This window comes from Anabrus simplex, chromosome 4 (genome assembly GCF_040414725.1).
Source record: "Anabrus simplex isolate iqAnaSimp1 chromosome 4, ASM4041472v1, whole genome shotgun sequence".
NCBI lineage: Eukaryota > Metazoa > Arthropoda > Insecta > Orthoptera > Tettigoniidae > Anabrus > Anabrus simplex.
In genome coordinates, this window is record NC_090268.1 from 390,269,339 (window position 1) to 390,285,823 (window position 16,485).

Genomic DNA, 16,485 nt, shown 5'->3' on the forward strand with positions numbered 1-16,485 from the left:
GCTGCTAAGGGCCCCGTGTTTGCCAACCCACCCTCCTAAGTTCACAACGGTTTGGGCCATATTTGGTTTACAACTTTCATTTTGAAATAATTTTAAAATCAGAGATGACTGCGAATGTGGTCTAATGGAGGAATCAAAGAGGGGATTTTTATCTTCAGCGATAAGAGTTTTTTTTATGTTATTCATTTTATTTCTCATAACTTTCAAGGCATGAAGCTAACAAACAAAAGCAACACAACAAGAAAATCACTGAATCTCTTGTTACGGTATAATGATAATGTTCACTTGTCACATGTCATTTTATCCTTTGAAAAAAATTACAATTTCTCTCGTACAGTAGTCCTCTAGAAAATAATCATTTCAAATGGGAAAAAAAGAAGTGGCACAAAACATATCATAAAAAACATATTGCTTGAAAAACACTGTACTGTTTACTGCACGCCTCACCATATGCATAACACTAGTGGACGTCAGGAGAGCTTTCCTAGAAATCTTCAGAATAGAATACAAGATAAGAGGATTTGGAAATCAGTGTAACTTGCAATTTATTGTTATGAATGTTAACTAAACGTAACAGGTTATATGTGAAGTAAAGGGTGCAGGTCTTTTATTTTCTATTTCGCCAGTCATGTGTCATTTTGCATTATTTTTCCACAGGCCAGAATTTCCTCAGTTCGTACATACTATTCACCATGGAGAAGGGGAGTCTTCGGATGCAATTCATTGCTGCTGGCTCAGGTGAGTGAAATTATTACTTCGTGGTGATGTGAATCAAAGAGTAACTGAAACAAATGTACTGTATAATATAGGGTTACAATGTCTTCAAGGCGATAATACAGCACACAAATTATTATTATTTTAGAGAAGACAATAATGTGGTGTGAGCAGAACCTGAAAGTTTCTTCTGTCTAAAACTGAACCTTCAATATACACAGATTTTCTCAGCACAAACAAGTACTCGTAAAAGAAAACTCTGAATCGACGGAAGACTCAGACCAGTGATACTGATACTCCTTTTGTCTCTCAAGAAACTAAGCGCAATTTTTCTCCTATTTGTGAAGATGAGGCAAACTGTAGAAGTATAGGAACTCAATTTTCACCGATTTTTAGGCCAGTAGTTAAGAAGTTTCTTCGAAAAAGGCTCCTAAGCGGGACGCCATTATTAGAAATTTACGAAGAAAACTTCATAATCTTCATAATTTATTGTACAAATATGAAACTAGAGCAAGTTATGCTGTTCATACCCCGTATCATCCAGTATCCGCTTTGGAAAAACTTGCTCACAAACTGCGCAATTTTATTAAAGGGCATGCTTTTTGTGACAGTCAACTGTGACAAATGAAATGACGTATAAACTTCGCATACTTCTTATGCAAAACTTAATGAAACGGCTCCTGGAAAACCTATCATTTTATCACACGAGCATGAATGAAAGAGTTTTCCAGCTTCACAATAAGCCTCTCAACAGAGAAGTACTGACGTTTTAATGAATGACGGCTTGTTTATGATCTTCTGATGAGTTGCAGATATAACAGAGAAACCTGGAAGTTGTAATTGTAAACAACAGCGGTGATTGGAAATTAGAAGTGGGAGGGGTGTGCAAAAATATGCAGAGAACGAAAATACTCTGGTTTCTAGGATATAGCGAGCGGGGGAGGGGGTGATATACTCGTGAAAACTGAAAGAAAACAGCTACACAATGGTAAGAATTTTTATACTCTCTGAGCGAATTTCGATTGAGAGGTAAAGGTTGACAATATTTACCAACTTAAGTGCAGGAATAGCTGCCTTTTTGATATTTCGATTCAATACTATAAGCCTTCATCAGAGGAACAATATTACATATGTATGACAATTTAATAAATGTACGAAGTGATTATACAATTTTATTAAAAATAATTTAGTATTTCACTACATACTAAGAAACTAAAAGACACTAAAAGGATTGTCAGACTGAAGTATGTGCGTGGCAAGCGGGTGAAACATGCCTCAGTGCCCATGACCTTGCCAAAAAATATACCCCTGCTACTCCTCCTTACAGCACAGGCAAAGTTTCCACTACTTGTTGTGACGCTAAACAAATCGGTTAGCCGCAAAGAACGACAGTTTTGCGTAATCGCGCTAATAATTTTGTTAAAAATAAAATAAAGGTAAGAATTAGCTTATAAGACAACAGGGCTTGTGCAGATTGCTTTTCTTTAATAATTCCTAGGTTCAATCAGCTAAAATAGAATAAAAATAAGTTTTCTCCACAAAGTAGGGGGGGGGGGAGGTCTGCCGCTGCTGACTATAAATTGGCATAGGAAAAAGAATAAGTATATTCTGTCATCTCTAGAATAAATTGATAATAGCGCGCTCATTAGTCGGGTGTTAAAGCGCGATCCTGGTGGCAGAGCTCTGAACTCCATCGTTACACAGTCGCTGCGCGACATCTCCCGGTCTTGTATTACAATTTTATTCAACGGTAGAAAATCATATAGTGTTCTACTATGAGGAGAACTGTTGCTGTTGCTTGAATTCTGGCCTGGGTATGCAACTCACTGCCGTCTCGAACCTAGGAGGATACAAGTCTACACCGTTTTAGTGTAACTATACCTACAGGAAATACATACCACCTGGAACCACCTGGAACCACCGGACAAATTGAGCCTCTGAATGACTGTATGCCTCACATTGCAAAACATAATACAAAATCATTATCTTACCAAATAAATTACAAAGCTAATAGCGGAAAGAGTCTCGGAAATACAAAGCTTTCGGATGAGACAGCGCCATGAACGCTATCCAGCGGCTCGCGGTTATAAATACTTGTTGTCTGATACTGTTGGCTGTTATGACGTAATACATGAACTAGAGACTCGAAATTTACGAAACTTTGTCGCTTTTAAAGTGTTTAAAGGAATTATGGAACACGAACATGTTTGACCTGCGGTTCTAAAATTGTATTAGTCACGAGACTACGCATGTAATAAAACATACAATTTGGCCTACAACTTGACGAAAACCACTTACACATATATACGTTTCTGTCTACAATGTTAGGATCAGACATGAAAAGTGACAACTATATAATTCAAAAATAGGGGCCGATGAGCTAGATGTCAGGCTCCTTTAAACAACAAGCATCATCATCATCATCACCATAGCATTAAAAATAAATTAAGTACGTTATTTTGTTCAAATTAAAGATTAGACATAAAAAGCTAACAATTGCAGGCTACATACAACTATACGCCATGAAACCATATTTACATTTAATTCTCTTAGGTATACATAGGCCTACATCTTTGGTAAAATTGACGCCTGTAGACAAGATTTTTCTAACGTTATGAGTAAGTGTAAATTAATGAAATCATACTTGGAATGCCTCTCAGAGGATAGATGTGTTCATAGCGATGTCCAGGAACCCACCATCCCGCCACCAGAAGTACTGTACTTTTCTTTTATAATCTAATGAAGAGTATTACACACCATTTTCATTCCTGAAGTAGCTACTTGCATTTCTATTGGCCAACGTAAAGTGGCATGTGATCTCATTCCCATCAATTATGATAATCATATTCCGTTACTTACCCCGGCACAATAAAAGCGCAAGGGCCGTAGACCCCCTGTGCTTGTCCCTATATCACAGGTCTTGTCCAGGTCCCATCCTAATCGTCAGCACGGCAGGAATCAATCCAGACCAATGGTGTTTCCACACGAAACTAGAGACCTAAGGCCGCTTCGCGTCTCTAACCTGGGAGCTTACGCCTCCAGACCCCCCTTGTTTGTCTCTATATCACTGGTCTTATCCAGGTCCCATCCTAACCGTCCACACGGCAAGAAACAGTCCAGACCAATGGTGTAATAATAATCACTACCATCACCACCCCACCACCACCATAACCATCACCATCACCTATCGAAGCACCACTCACTCATTAGTAGAGAGGTTGGCAGCATTGAGCACCGTCGGAAAATATCCTTCCCGAGAAGGCCGCGAGCTTGTAAACAATCTACAGTCGTTCCGCGCGTGTGAAGGTCTTGTCTCCAGGGAGCAAGTATTGATAGATATTTTATATATGTGACTAGCAAGATACCCGTACTTCGCTGCGGTTTTACACTGGAAGTTATTACGTATTTTTGGAGAGTCCACTGTCAGCTGAGCCTGTAAAATACGCCCTCAGTTCGTACGTCAAATCATTTTTGGAGAATGATTATTTATTATCTGATCTAACACTCATTTGAACCCCATTCGGAAAAATTTGAATGTTTTAAACTTTATCTTATTTTACATCTAGGATGTAAAAGGGAGCAACCTATGAAATTTTGATTTTGTACGTCGAACAGTAATAGAGGAATGAATACTTTTATAAGAGGTGAATGTTTATTTAGTATTTATTAACATCTAGGATATAGAAAACCACTCTCCATAAAAAACAATCAAGTTCGTATGTAAAACGGTCTTGGAAGAATGGATATTGTGTTTTTGAGAGTCAACCATCATCTCCACCCCTTAGGGGAGAAATATTTTGAAGTATACGATATTTTATACCTAAGACATAGAAGACCCTCTCGTAAAATTACAACTTTGTACTGTACCCATACTGTGTCATTTAGGCCAACTATTACATAATTTGGTTTCACAAACATATGTATAGATGGAATTGTTGGATGAGAACCTTCAGAAGTCACTTACCAGGTTCGAAGTCTCGTTCTCCCTACTTTTATTGCGTCTCCGGCTGAACTCATGAAGCATACGGGCGATGGAATGTTCGAAAAGAAAATAGGCACTGCATAAGATATAATGAAAGTAGGATTCTCTATAATGTGAGAGGAATACACTACTATTATTAAATGAGAAGAATCTTCGTTCAAATATATTTTTCTAAACATTTTATTATACTGATAGAAACCACACGAGATGATGCCATATTTCCACATGGGCAAAGAAACAATCAAGACTGATCCAAAAATTATACACATGGTATGCCTTCATGTCCTTGTAGTTTAATCACAGTCGTGGTTGGTCCTTGGCATACCTCAAGCCATTTGATTAATACACACTGATAGGTGATTTTATTTATTTATAACAATGGTATTAAATGGTATCTAATATTTTAATAAGCTAATCAAACATGGGTATTAAATGACATTCATTCTGTTGATTAATTATCATAAATCGACATTAATTAACCATATCTTTAATTAATTGTTAATCATCATGATTTGGCATGAAATCACAAATACATCTACTTTACACACGAGATTGCATCGCCGCATATCAAACATATGGTCCATTTGACCATGACAATTATATATTACACTGAACACATACGTGTTTACCTAAGAAATTATACATACATACATTATCATTATAGACTGTTATGCCTTTCAGCGTTCAGTCTGCAAGCCTCTGTGAATTTACTAAACGTCGCCACAATCCTCGATTTACAATTAGTGTTGTGGCCTCATTTAGTTCTATACCTCTTATCATTAAATCGTTAAAAACCGAGTCTAACCATCGTCGTCTTGGTCTACCTCTACTTCTCTTACCCTCCATAGCAGAGTCCATTAATTTCCTAGGTAACCTATCCTCCTCCATTCGCCTCACATGACCCCACCACCGAAGCCACTTGATGCGTACAGCTTCATCCATCGAGTTCATTCCTAAATTAGCCTTTATCTCTTCATTCCGAGTACCCTCCTGCCATTGTTCCCACCTATTTGTACCAGCAATCATTCTTGCTACTTTCATGTCTGTTAATTCTAACTTATGAATAAGATATCCTGAGTCCACCCAGCTTTCGCTCCCGTAAAGCAAAGTTGGTCTGAAAACAGACCGATGTAAAGATAGTTTCATCTGGGAGCTCACTTCCTTCTTACAGAATACTGTTGATCGCAGCTGCGAGCTCAATGCATTAGCTTTACGACACCTTGATTCAATCTCACTTACTATATAACCATCCTGAGAGAACACACAACCTAAATACTTGAAATTATCGACCTGTTCTAGCTTTGTATCACCCACCTGACATTCAATTCTGTTGAATTTCTTACCTACTGACATCAATTTAGTCTTCGAGAGGCTAATTTTATACCATACTCATTGCACCTATTTTCTAGTTCCCAGATATTAGACTGTAGGCTTTCGGCACAATCTGACATTAGGACCAAATCGTCACCATAGGCCAGACTGCTTACTACATTTCTACCTAATTGAATCCCTCCCTGCCATTTTATACCTTTCAGCAGATGATCCATGTAAACTACAAACAGCAAAGGTGAAAGATTACAGCCTTGCCTAACTCCTGTAAGTACCCTGAACCAAGAACTCATTCTACCATCAATTCTCACTGAAGCCCAATTGTCAACATAAATGCCTTTGATTGATTTTAATAATCTACCTTTAATTCCATAGTCCCCCAGTATAGCGAACATCTTTTCCCTCGGTACCCTGTCATATGCTTTCTCTAGATCTACGAAACATAAACACAACTGCCTATTCCTCTCGTAGCATTTTTCAATTACCTGGCACATACTGAATATCTGATCCTGACAGCCTCTCTGTGGTCTGAAACCACACTGGTTTTCATCCAACTTCCTCTCAACGACTGATCGCACCCTTCCTTCCAAGATGCCTGTGAATACTTTGCCTGGTTTCAGAAATGGCTCCAAACAAGGGCCGAGGCAGACAGGGATTTGTACGTAGATGAACTCGTCCTGGAGATTTTCTACCCTTATTCGTTTGCAGACAGATTTCACTTTCTCTACCCTAGGCCTAGAGATACTTAGTTCACTACAGATCAGATAATGGTCTGTATCATCGAAAAATCCCCGAAAAACTCGTACATTCCTAAAAGATTTCCTGAATTCAAATTCTGTTAAGATATAGTCTATTATGGATCTAGTACCCCTAGCCTCCCATGTGTAGCGGTGCATAGCCTTATGCTTGAAGAATGTATTCGTAACAGCTAAACCCATACTAGCACAGAAGTCCAGCAAACGCTTCCCATTCCCATTAGCTTCCATATCTTCCCCACATTTACCAATCACCCTTTCGTATCCTTCAGTTCTATTCCCAACTCTCGCATTGAAATCGCCCATTAGCGCTATTCTATCCTTGCTGTTGACCCTGACCACGATGTCACTCAATGCTTCACAAAACTTGTCAACTTCATCCTCATCTGCACCCTCACATGGTGAATACACGGACACAATTCTTGTCCTAATTCCTCCCATTGACAAATCTACCCACATCATTCGCTCACTTACGTGCCTAACAGAAACTATGTTGCGTGCAATGGTATTCCTGATAAAGAGCCCTACCCCAGACTCTGCCCTTCCCTTTCTAACACCCGTCAAGTACACTTTATAATCTCCTATCTCTTCCTCCTTATCTCCCCTTACCCGAATATCACTTACTCCTAGCACATCCAGATGCATCCTCTTTGCTGACTCAGCAAGTTCTACCTTCTTTCTTCCATAAGCCCCATTAATATTGATAGCTCCCCATCGAATTCCATTTCGTTCACCAAGTTGTTTCCAAGGAGTCCCTCGCCATAGTATCTGGTTAAATTCTTCGCTCCAACATCGGTCGAACTCAGGTACCTCATCTTCCAGGGCAAAAATTTAAAACTCCAATCACGAGCTAATTCAATGCTTACCATGGGAAGGGATCTATCCTTTGCAAAATCAGAAAATTATCCGCATTACTTATAACATATTATTAGAATGGAATTGAGACTGCTCTGGTGAATGAAAAGGGTCTCGCCAGTAAACAATAACCTGCTGGAAAACGATAAGCATTCCTCCGACCCTAAATCCACCCGAAATAAACCTGTCAATCATGACAACAGCTGTGTGGCCAGCTCTGTGGCTACAAACACATTGAAATCGTCGTTCTTTCTTTCTTTCTTTCTTTTATATATCATCTCGGCTTGGTCTCAAGTACGTATTCATTTGAGAGCCATTACTTATTATTATTCATTATTTGGCTATATATTCAGCCCAATTCAATAAATCACAACAGCCTCAATTATTATTATCTTTTATCATTTCAACAACGCAACATGTGACAGCTTCACCCTTCCATACCATACCACCGCATCTCAAATCCGTTCTATTAATTCACAGAGAAGACTCCATTCTTGCAGGTTATTTAATTCTTCTATAATTCGCAAAATACCTCGGTTTGGGACATCTTCAATGATCAACTATTATCATACAGGATTTATAATACCTGAATTACCTTGAAGCAAACATATAGTTTATATTCAGACTACTATAAAAATCTTTACCAGATAATAACATTACAAAGAAATTATAAGTTTAGCTAAATCACTATTCTTCCCAAATATGTGCTTCATATACACTAAGAATTTAAGGGGATCTATATAATAATTCATGCAAATAAACCTGCTAAATATCAATGATTATTCTTAAATCATTTTAAAATCCTAACTAAAATAATAAATCTTTCCCAGTCACACACGTATGGTGTTCCCTACATTTTAAATGATCAATTATACATTTTTAATATTTACAAAATGAAAATTGCTACTGGCATGCAAATCTCGTGGTTTATATATTAAAATATGTACTTATCAAATGCTGGGTATGGTTTGCCGTCATCTCGAGGTACATCTTAGGTTTTTACTCCTTCATGATGAGCGGTCTTCTTTTTGATAGTCCTTGGTTCCTCTCCATACTACCTCAATCCAAGTCTCGAACTGTGGTCTTCTTAGTTGAGTCTCTGGACGCTCGCTGTAGAAATGACTGCAGGCACTTAGGCGCGATTCTTGTAGGCTCCAAATCTCGGGTTCGACGATCACTCACGAACATACAGGCAAAATGGGAAATCAGTTATTAAACACTGTTTATGTACTTTCAAAAGGGATCTACTGCTGACACGATACGCCGATAATTTTAAATAGATAAATGCAAATAGTGGCAAGTTTGTAGAAATCACTGTTCATTTCCCCATTAATCACACAGTCTATCACTACGCGTGTCCATGGAGTATGCAAACGCTAAATTTGTCAGGAATAGTTATTTAATTTTATTGAATGTCACTCACTCGTAAAATGCTTTGGATCGGTTATTACTGATTATTGAATATAATTAACTGTCTCACTACCTCTAAATAATCCGACGCGTTTGGCCTTTCATTGATGATTGCACCATGAGCCGCAACTAACTGTTGTTAACAATTAAAATGTTAAATATTAAAATAAGCCTTCTATTCACCAATACTGTACATTGTCTGGTACCACACGGCTTATTCCGCGATATCTTACATCGCACTGATGTGTTTTTCTCCTATGACACAACACTTCATAAACTGATATCCAACGTGTTAGTACCGCAGCTACACAAATTACAATGAGATACTGTATCTAGGTCCTGGCTCTACTTATAGCCTCCAGACAAAATGATCAGGGGGGAGGTAAATTATGCCCCTGCTGAATTTGAAGGTCCGGTAATCGGAATCTTTCAGCGACATGAAAACACTCAAATTAAAGCTTGTGACCTCTACTTTCTACTGAACACATATAAAACTAAAGCGATCAGTAGGTCATTCACAATCTCAAAAGCGTCCTTATAGAAAATCATGCGTCATGGTTCATCACGCAATATCTCCCACTTTTTTCCACACGTTGTCAGATTTCAGCAATCATCTTTACTCTGCGTACTGCTATATGACAAACGTCATTACCGATCCACTATTCAAGTATTGCATTTATATGCATCAATAATTAGCATTAAATACATCGGTTCGAATGAGACCTGACTCATAAATTTCCAAAAAATATTTCAGATGAAGGTGTTCTTCTTCTTCCTCTTTTTAGTAAATTATAGTGAAGTGGCACCAGCGAATGAGGTGTTGAATTAGTAGAGGGCATTTATTTCTCAGGGGTTAACACCCCTTAACTCAGCCCACTCTCCGACAACCTACATTTCCACGCGTAGCGTCGTCCTCCCATCTCGCTCACACGTAGAGAGAACGCGATTTCAAGGTTCAGCGGTACTGCGCTATCCTTTTCTCGTTACAGCGCAGAAAACTGCTCCCTTCGGGCTGGCGTATCGCAAATCACACCCGGTTCGGCATGTAGACTGCTAATTGCTACATTATATGTCACAGAATGTCGCGGAAAACGGCATATATAATTGACTAGACCTCCTGACATGCCTATGGCATGGTGATGAACGGTTACAGTATGTCTAACGGTTTTGGAGGGATGAATAATTTCGTTTAAGGAGCTAATCTCATTTAACACTTTAGGGGTGGAACGTAAAAAAAAAAAAAAATTCCTATTTCACACATAGGACTTAAAATATACGTCGCTATTTGGAATTTTGTCTTCGTACGTTAAACTGTTTCGGAAGAAGGAATGAATATATTTGTTTTCGGATCTTAACCACATTTAACTCTCTGACCGGTTTAATTTGTTTCAAACCTTCTGTTATTTAACACCTAGGATATCTTTTGGAATTTAAACTTCATAATTCAAACGGTTTTATTTAAATACAAATTTTTGTCATTGTTTATTGCTTTAAGTCCATTTCTTATTTGTATCCTCATAAAAATAATTCAACTCCTTCTACGCCCCCCTTAAGTTCATTCCCCCCCCCCCCACCCTCAACTCCACCACAAAACACGTGGTTTTTTTTTTTTAATAAATATTCCGAATACCTATTTTCTCGTCCGTTAACACTCTTCGTTTACGAGATATAAGTGTCCCCAAACAGATAATTCAGCTAATTTTTTAAATCATTTATCCTTCCCTTAATTGGATTTTCCATAAACAAACAAGTGTTTCTTTATATTTAAAGGAGGTTCCAAATACATATTTGTATGTGTTTAACATCTTCAGCTTTTGAGAATATAAGTATCCTCATAAAAAGAACTCAACCAGTCCTTCAGTCCCTTTTACAACCTCACCCCTTAAGTGTTTTCCGAAACAAAAAATACGTGTTAATTTATTTTTAAAAGAGATTAAGAATACCAATGTTCACGTCTATAATATGTTAACTTTTTGAGATATACCGCATAAATGCTCATTTTTAAAATTCACCCTCTTTAACACTTCCCCTTAAGTGGATTTTCAGAAGACAAATTGTGCATGTTCCTTTACTTTTATAGGAGATTCCAAATACCAAGCTTAACACGTCTGTAACGTCTTCAGTATTTGATATATAAGTATCCTCATAAAAAGAATTCAACACTTTCTTAACTTTTTTTACCTACAGTACCTTAGGTGGATTTTCCGAAAACAAAAATATACGTGTTTCTTTGTTTTGTAAAGAAGATCCCAAATACAAATATTTATGTCTGTAACGTCTTCAGTTTTTTAGATATAAGTATCCTCATAAAAAGTATTCAATGCGTTTTTCAGTCCTCGTTACAACCCCTTAAGTGAATTTTCCGAAAACATAAAAATTCTCTATATTTAAAAGAGATTCCAAATATCAATTTTCACGTCTGTATTATTTTCAGTTTTGAAGATACCAGTATCCAAATAAAAATAACTCATCCCCCTTTTCATTCCTTTTTACCCCTAATTGATTTTCCAAATACAAAAAATACGTAAACATTCATAAGCAGAACTGCTCATGTATACTGTTATTGTTTTGAGAAAAAGTACAGCTGGACAACCATCCGCTATTAACACTAATCAAAGGAAAAAATTGAAGGGAAATGACACTTTATTCTAAAAATGAACGTATGTAGATAGATAGATAGATAGATAGATAGATAGATAGATAGATAGATAGATAGATAGATAGATAGATAGATAGGCCTAGATAGATAGATGTTCTTATTAATATCATCCGTCGAAATACGTAATCTAATTGACAGAAACATGCAAATCTGTTTGGCCATCCGTTATATCATTACAGTATTACATGGAATACTGAATTGAAAATACTTAAGGACATTTGTAGTAAATTACCTTAAGCATTTCCTTTACTAAGATATTATTTACCGGCACTGCGGTTCTGAGAGGTTACCCCAGCAACATGACAAACATTGAATGCCTCCTGAGTTAAGTGCATTAAATTATGTTTGCTAACTGTTGTTACCCATTCATGTGATAATTTCTTTGGGTGAAGAGGCAAAAGTACTCTCCACATATACAACAAGAGTGATGTTCTTAGCTACCGCCTAGTTTGTGGATAACCCTTGTAGATAAATAGTACAAAGTGGTGGTGGTGGTGGTGGTGGTGGTGGTGGTGGTGGTGGTGGTGGTGGTTGTTGTTGTTATTCTTTTGAGAGAAAGTACAGCTGGACAACCATCCACTATTAACACTAATCAAAGGAAGAAATTGAAGGGAAACGACACTTTATTCTAAAAATTAACATAGATAGATAGATAGATAGATTTATTAACCATTAACAGGCTACTCCCAATTACAAATGGCGTACTATGCCCATAATTGATTTCCTACAACTAACTTATTATTTACATATAAATACATATTATTTACAAATAATCACAAATTATAATGTTCAAAAATTAACATCTTACAATACTACATAGTGATCTATTATTTTGCCATATGTAATACTGCCTTCCTAATTGTCTTTACATCAGAACAGAAGCTATCCATAGGTTCCCAACTCTGTTCAGTGCCCGAATCCTGTGGCGTCCAGTTCTACTCTTGATTTTTATTTATTTATTTATTTATTTATTCACGAAGCACAAGATACAGCTACACTGAGCAAATTTCACTTGCACTGTCAACAGACTATTTAACAAACGTAAACTTTCATAATAAAATATAACAAACATAACAAAATATAACAAGATCAGGTACACATCCTACTAATAACTGTCCAAATCGAAAACCATGAGAATGTCCATGTTCATAGCCAAGTCGTCGTGGGTCAAGATGGCGGTATAATCCCTTCACATCAACTTATCTTTAAGATACTATTTACACACCTCTCGAATACACTTTTATTTGATGCTATATCAAGCTCTTGTCTCCTATTAATATTGTTAAAGAGTGTTGGGAGGCGGATTAGGAAAGATCGTTGAAGTATTGAGTGCTGAGTGTGGGGAATGTGGAGAAGGTCTTTGGTTCTATTGGAGCGGGAAGGAACGCGGAGAGAGAAGAGAGAAACAAGATGTTCCGAGCGGTAATGTCCATTTAAGATCTCGTGGAGGAAACTCAGGTCAGCTACCTGTCGCCTGATATGCAGCGGTGACACATTAATTGCCATTAATATCTGCTGCGTAGACAGATTTCTGAGCTTGGGGTTTCTGTTCCTTACAATTGCAGCAAAGAAGGACACTGCTCTGTCTAACTGCTTGGTATTGGAGGGGGCGGCTGTTGACCAAATCGGAGAGCAGTAGTTTAAGAGAGGTTGAACGATCGTGAGGAAGAAGTGGCGAAGAGCAACGGGGTCAGAAATTTCTGTGAAGCGATAGAGAATGCCTAGTAATTTCATAGCCTTGGTTGTATATGTTTCTATATGGGTCTTAAATTGTAATTTTGTATCGAATATTACACCTAGGTCACGCTGTTGCGTAACCACGGTGATGGGCTTGTCGAGTAGGTAATATGATGTCGGTAGAGGAGATTTACGCAGTGTTATGGTCATGTGGCTGCATTTTTGTGGATTGGGGATAAGTTTCCAAGTACGACATCAGTTCGAGAGGGCATTAAGCGATGACTGTAGCAGAGCTGCATCTGCTGGATTCCTGATCTCCCTAAATATCTTGCAGTCATCAGCAAAGAGTAGGGTATTCGCTGTTTCGTTGAGTTCGGACGGCAGATCGTCCATAAACAAAGAAAACAGCAAGGGGCCAAGAGTACTGCCTTGTGGGACACCGGAGGTGACTGGTAACCATGAGGATGAAGTGCCTGATATTACCACTCTCTGCCAACGGTTATGTAGGAAGCCAGCAAGAAGGGTCAGTAGACTGCCATGTATATAAAATCGTTCGGAGAGTTTATGGAGCAACAGAGTATGGTCAACAGAATCGAAAGCTTTCGAAATGTCTACGTAGCAGATATCCAGCTGTGATTTAGCTGCAATGGCGTGTGATGCAAAGCTATGCAGAGTGGCCAGGTTTGTTAGACAAGAGCCACCTGGTAGAAAACCATGCTGCTTGGTTGAGATATACGGCAAAGTGAATGCGAGGAGACGCTGGTGTATAATTTTTTCAAAGATAAAGGATAGTGTGGGGAGAATAGAGATTGTTGCCTGATTTGAGAAGTGGAACAATATTTGCCTGTTTCCAGGTAATAGGAAAATAGCCCGCGGCAAAACATCTGTTAAATAATTTAGAGAGAGGGACGCAAAGAGTGCTGGCAGTATTTTTTTAGGAAAAGAGGACCTATAGTGTCGGCACCGGTAGCTTTGTTGGTACGAAGAGTTTGAAGAAGGTTATGAACTTCACTTGGTGTGGTAGTTATGCTTGATAGGGTTCTGTTTGAAGCTGTACCAACGGGAGGGAGCGGTTGGTTTTGTAAGGGAGGGGAGGAAGTTGGAGAAGAAATACCTGTTGAACAGTTCATTGCGATCGGCGCCATCTGCTGTTGTATCGTTGTGGTTCACGCTGACAGGAATCCGCTCCGTCCTTCTCCGTGTGTTGATGAGACTCCAGTAGCGCTTGGGATTGCTGCGGACGTTTTCAGTGACAGTGTCTACGTGTGTTTTGTAGTCTCTTCTGACCATAAACCTCGCGTGGCGGCGGATTTTAACGAAGGTATTGTGAGTGTGTGGGTTAGGGAAGTCTTTCCACAGGCGCCAAGCTCTCTTCTTATTAAATAATATCAGTCTGGTCTCTTGTGATATCCAGTGTTGATGTTTGCTAGTAGTATCCCGTTGTGCAGGTACGAAGTCTTTAATTGCAGCTTGCAGCCAGTCGTACAGCAGGTCAAGAGCCGATTCGATATCAGCTATTTCGAGGAGACTCCAGGGAAGGCATTCCAGGGCACGACACATTGCAGGCCAGTCGGCACGGCGCCAGATGTAGGTAGGGCGGTAGGATGTCCTGCTGTGAGGCTTTGAGGAGGGGTGTGGAAGGAGGAATGTAGCATCGAGGGACTGGTGGTCGCACAGGAAAAGGTTTCTGCCTGGGGTTATTGTTTTAAGTTCTAATGAGGAGAGTATGAAGTCCAGGGTGTTGGGTTCAGGGGTTGGGTACATATTAAACTGTTTCAGTCCGAGGCCATTAATAAAACTGTCTATAAAGTATGTGTCACAGTTGTTAGCTGACAGTCCGGTAGTTGGAGAAGACCACTTTATAGACAAGTTAAAGTCGCCCATTAAAATTACTTCACCATGAGGGAGAGCTGCAATGACTGAGTCCAGGCACTGCTCAAGGTCACTGAATTGGCTGTTTGGTGGTCTGTAGTAACATCCCAGAAGTACAGGGCGTCGAGGAAAGAGTAGCTCCACCCACACTAACTCACAGTTCCGTTCGAGATCTATCCTTCGTTTACATGGTAAAGCACTGTTCACTGCTAGCAACACTCCACCACCTAGAGTAGCGCGATCACGACGGAATATGCTGTAATTAGCACTGAGTGGTAGTTCACTGTCACTAGCCCAAGAGAGCCATGTTTCAGTAAGTCCGATCACGTCAACTTCTCTTAAGTCTGGCAGGGATAGTTCACAATCAGACAACTTATTGTTTAGGCTTTGCACATTCTGACAATAGATGTTTATGTCTGTTTTCATTTCACAAGTGGTGGGACCGGGGTTTAAGTGGACATCTCCAGCCAGTAGTAGGAGGCAAAGCAAGCCCCTAATCGCTGAGCGACCAGGCCTAGGCTTGTTCGGCTCCGAGCTAGTAGGGAGGCGCCTATAAGTCTGGAAAATGGCGCATCCAGTCAGAGAGAACGCGGGAATGTAGTAGTTTCTCTCTGCTAGTAGCCATGCAAAAGGAGAACTCACTTTTCACTTGCACACACCGATTCCTTAACTCGAATAGACCCGTGCAGGGAACCGTAAAGCGCAACAACTCTGATTATTACCACACAAACAACACAAACTGCAGCAGCACTAAGCTTGCGCGTGTCTCCTCCAGCCGCCATCTTGCAGGAATATGAAGTGGTATTAGTTGCAGGAGCTCCAGACAATCTAATCTATCTGTTATACATTTTATTGTGAACACTGTGTTAACACATTTGCGACGCAACAGTAAATTCTTCATTTGCAGCTGTGGGCAAAACTCATCATATAATGAAGACGTCATCTTAATTCCGAAGCCCCTGTAACTAATCCACTTCATTAATTTTACCTGCGTTCTCTCTAGTGAGTCAATTAAATATTGTTGGGATGGTATCCAGATCTAGGTACCATATTCTAACCCTCAGCTAATATATGAAATATATAGAGTTTTCAGGGTTCGAAGAGAAACAAAATCCCAACAATTTCTCTTAAGAAAACCCGAGAAACCTAAGAGATTTCCTTGTTATATAATCAATATGGTCCTGGAACGAGAGGCCATTTGTATTGCTTAATATGATATCTAAATCATTGAT

General features: G+C 39.0%; 1 protein-coding gene across 1 annotated transcript in view; it reads left to right on the top strand.

Moving 5' to 3' along the window:
- LOC136872750 (facilitated trehalose transporter Tret1) overlaps window positions 1-16,485 on the top strand; it is a 174,947-nt gene that overhangs the window by 2,778 nt on the left and 155,684 nt on the right. The window contains exon 2 of the mRNA XM_068227417.1: window positions 658-738. Within this exon, the coding sequence (XP_068083518.1) occupies window positions 658-738 (81 nt within the window). The remainder of the gene's footprint in view (window positions 1-657; window positions 739-16,485) is intronic.